The sequence below is a fragment of the Echinops telfairi genome, unplaced genomic scaffold (assembly GCF_000313985.2).
Source record: "Echinops telfairi isolate 266 unplaced genomic scaffold, ASM31398v2 ScPeMD7_2565;HRSCAF=3150, whole genome shotgun sequence".
Classification (NCBI taxonomy): domain Eukaryota; kingdom Metazoa; phylum Chordata; class Mammalia; order Afrosoricida; family Tenrecidae; genus Echinops; species Echinops telfairi.
This window is the reverse complement of record NW_022106463.1, coordinates 4,762,070-4,766,354: the sequence shown is the minus strand read 5'-3', so window position 1 is coordinate 4,766,354 and position 4,285 is coordinate 4,762,070. Positions and strand designations below refer to the sequence as shown.

At 51.5% G+C, this 4,285-nt stretch overlaps 1 protein-coding gene across 1 annotated transcript in view; it reads right to left on the bottom strand.

Moving 5' to 3' along the window:
* ATP8A2 (ATPase phospholipid transporting 8A2) overlaps positions 1–4,285 on the bottom strand; it is a 616,683-nt gene that overhangs the window by 417,710 nt on the left and 194,688 nt on the right. The window contains exon 18 of the mRNA XM_045293987.1: positions 706–755. Within this exon, the coding sequence (XP_045149922.1) occupies positions 706–755 (50 nt within the window). The remainder of the gene's footprint in view (positions 1–705; positions 756–4,285) is intronic.

Sequence of the window (4,285 nt, the reverse complement as noted above, 5' to 3'; positions counted from 1 at the left end):
GCACCAGACTCGGGAAGCTAAGGAGCAGGAAGGCTGTGGAGGGTCAGGAGTCCTGAAGGAGGGGGGCAGAGAGAGCCAAATGGCCCCCGGCACCAGGTCGACTCCAGCCCACGAGTTCCGGAGAGGAGAGGGTTTAGGGGGACACATTGATTAGAGTGACTATCATGTACTATATTTCATCATACCACACAGTCGTGGTAGGCCTCTGAAGTGTGTGTGTGTGTGTGTGTGTGTGTGTGTGTGTGTGTGTGTAGTTCACTTGCCAAGAGGGTGCTGAATGATTTTTTTTTTTCTTTTCCTGAGAAAGGGGCAGTACACTAAATCAATGGGACAATCAGTAATGGCCATGAAGGGGCCCCGGTGACGTAGTGGGTTACATATTGGATTGCTGAGCGCAAAATCAGCAATTTGAAACCACCAGCCGACCCGATGGAGCCTGTCTGTCCCCAAAGAGATTGATGGTCTCAGGAACTCGGAGGGCCAGGTCTACCGGGGCCTCGAAGGTGAGTCAGAATCGACTCCACCAAAGGGAGTTTGGTTTTTGGGGGTTACAGCTGCCATTAGTTAGGAAGAGCCCATCTAAATGCTCTGTGTCGTTGCTTCTTCTTGACATTAAACTAGCTGTAACTGTGCAAGGTTCTCGTGTGTGTGTGTGTGTGTGTGTGTGTGTGTGTGTGTTTTCAAGCTCAACAAAGGGGAACATACCTTGAGAATTCCAGCACGTTGAGGATTCCAAATGTCTGCTCCTGACCCATCTTAAAGAAGAAAAACATACTCTTACCTCAAAGTGCAAACATACAATGTCTTAAACCCTAGAAACAGTTCTCTTTCCAATCAAACTCCCTCCCACGCCCTCACAAGTCAGGTGTGGCGCTCGCCCCCTCTGCTGGTGGAAAGCAGCATTGCTGGCAGTATTGGCATCCCGCTACCGGACTGGCTATCATCAGAGAACAACAGCCAAGCTGCACACATCCACAGAAGCTTGTCAGAAACAGTGGGCCGCTTGTACTTCTGAACCCAGAATCTTACAGATTTTAGGAAGGCGTATGCATAGAATATATACCACAGCATTCCCACTTGGGCCTGGGTCGACACCCAATAACACAACATAACAATTGTCTGCAGCAACATATGGGGACATTCACACAGACCACACTTCATCTCAGACTGGCTTTCACTAGGTTTTGTCACAAATGACATGGCCCCCATGCTTGGGAAAACTCTCACGGAGCCTACAGCTTTGAACTTGACAGAGACCGATGAGGCGTCCGCGTCAGATGGTACGGTCGTGATGCAAATGTGTAGACTTCTCTTCATTCAGGTGAGAACCCCAGTCCTCTAATGTGCCCCCGTCTCGAAGTCCCAGACTGTGAACATGCCCTTTTCAAACCTGTGGTAGCCCGATCTGTTCTCGAGTTCCTGAATGCATCGCCGTGGAGGGAGACGGCTTGGAGCCCAATAGATGGGAATTCAAAACCAGTTTGCGCCACTCAGAATGTGACTTGCTTACCAGTTTGAGAGAAGTAATTCCCACGCACCGTGGCCCTGGAGAACTGCCCCCCACCCTCACGCCATAAGGTCTCCAAGATGGTAAATTGTTACGGAAGCAAGCTGCTTCATCTTTGTGCCATGTAGTGGGTCTGAACCAGCAATCTTTTGATTAGCAGCCCAAGTACATGGGGGTCACATTTGCTAGGTGCCTTAGAGTCAGGCCCATGGCAGAGCAACCCTGTACATGACAGAACAAGACACTGCCCGGCCCTGGGCCAGCCTCACAGTTGTCCCCATGCTTGAGCCCACTGATGCAGCCACGGTGTCCATCCATGTCCCCGAGGGCCCTCCTCTCCTTCTCTGTCCCTCACTTTACCCCGCATGATGTCCCTCTCAAGAGACTAGTCTCTCCTGACAACACGTGCAAAGCATGTCAGATGAAATCCGGTCATCCTTGCCTCTAAGGAGCACTCTGGCCGGACAGACCGGTTTGTCCTTTTAGCAGTCCAGGGAACTGTCAATGTGCTTCTCCAGCACCCAATGCAAACGCATCCTTTTTCTTCCGACTTTCTTAGGCAATGTCCAACTTTCAAATGTATATGAGGCAAGGGGAAATACCATGGCTTGAATCGGGTGCACCTTAGTGCTCCCAAAAGACGACCTGAGAACTTCCAGAAAGTAACCTGGGGGGGTGCCCCTACCCTGTTAGTCAGCCTCCAGCAGCAGATGACAATATGTGTCACTTCCCAAGGCCCCTGTGCAGGCACCAGTGGAAAAGCATAAGCAGCCTTCCCACCCAGAGTGCTGCCCGAGGCTGGCCAGAGGACAGCAGGGGCCCGCAGCACCTATGCCCCCGCAGGTAAAGGGCAGCGTCCTCAACAGAAGGTGTGGCTATGGACCTGGTTTCAGATAAGCTTCCACGAAGGAAGTCCTACCTTCCATCATCCCGCTTTTAATCAGTGTACCTTGTGCGGTAGTTACACAATTTCAAGTCCATTTGATAAAAGAATGAAGGGGTGGAGTCTAGCCTGTCAATCAGCTCACAGCCTGGTGATCCCTCCTTGTGGGTGTGGCTTTCTCATGAGGATTCTGGGAACTTGCTCTCTTTTGATTCGGCCATCAGTAGAGGCGGGTGTCTCTCTCTCTCTCACTCTCTCTGTCCACGTTCCTGTGGACAAGCCACCTGGAGCCAAGCTGATGGCAGCCAGAGCCCTGGAGATGCTTCCATGGCCAGCAGATCCACAAGACGTTCCACCCACCAGCCTTCCTGCATTCCGCATCATTGCATGTGATGCGTGCGTCTGAGGAGGAATTTATGAACTAGTATCAGACTTATAGGCTAATATCAGACTTATGGACTTGATCTGGACTGGCCTGGGATGTGTTCTTAACAGACAACTTCTCTTTTATATCAAGCTCTCTTTTACACCCTTGAGTGTCTCTGGATTTCTCTAGTCAACCCGGTCTCACACACCTCTATTCACTGAAATAAATAAAAAATAAGTATAATCGGAACTCTATTCTCCATAAGAAGACGCTGAACATGGCAGGAAATGGACACATCGGGTTTTGCGCACAAGGCAGAGGAGCAGTGACGAGCGAGCGAGCGAGCCTGGAACCCAACCTCCAAGATCCGAGCTCACTGCCATCGCGTCCGCTGGGACTCAAGCAACGCCCTGTGAGCTTCCAAGGCTGCGACTCTTCAGAGGAATCAAACGCCACGTCTTTCTCCTGCAAAGCAGCCGGTGGTTTCGAACTGCTCACCTTGCAGATGCAAGCCCAAAGCGTAACCACTACACCACCAGGGCTCCATCATACTGAAACAGTGGCAAGTTATTATATAGTTGGGAGCAAATTGTAAATGAGTTAAGGAGGTTGAAAGGATTTCGAAGAAGGGGCAGCAACACCGGGCTCAAGCGCAGGACTGGGCGGTTTCTCCTGTTGTGCTTGGGGGGCCGTGATGAGTCGGAACCGGCTCTCCAGTTGACATCAAGCAGACTCCAGCTCGTGGGGACCCATGTGTGTCACGGCAGAGCAGCGCCCCCACGGGACCTGCCGTGCTGACAAGACTGAAGATCACCAGGCGACTCAGGGTGAACTTGGACCTCCGACCTCTGAGTGAGCAGCCGAATGTGTCGCCCACCTGTACCCCCCAGGGTCTCTGAGGCAGGAGTCCTTCCAAAAGCTGGGATTGGAGATCAGCGCAGGAAAGCATGACTTCGGAGGGGCCCCGGTCAGCCCGGGGATGAGGGACAGGTGACCACCTGCAGGAGAGCCAGGCTTTGAGACCGTATCGTCCTTCTTCTCCATGGTTCAACGCAAGGGTCCTTCGCCATGACTTGTACGCCCTATCAGCTGCATTGTGCCGTCCACCAGAAGGTCGTGGTTGCAACTCCATGGGAGAAAGACGAGATTGTCTGCGCTTGAAAAACTTCACAGAGCCTCGGAAACCCTCTCTGAGCTCACTATACATCAAAACTGACTTGAGAGGCAGTATTTTTTTTCTTTTTTAAGCCTCTAGGGAAGGAGATGCATTAAAAATAGGAAAGAACCAACTCATAAACTAAATAAACCTCTTGACTTCTGAAGACGCCCTCGTGGCTTAGTGGTTACACACTGGACTGCTAACCTCACAGTGAGCAGTTCAAAACCACCAACTGCTCCTCAGGAGAAAGATGAGGCTTTCTACTCCCATGAAGAGTTACAGCCTCAGAAACCCACAGGGGCAGGTCTTCCCTGGCCTGTAGGACTCACTCTGAATCAGCATCGACTCGATGGTGTTGAGTTTGGTTTT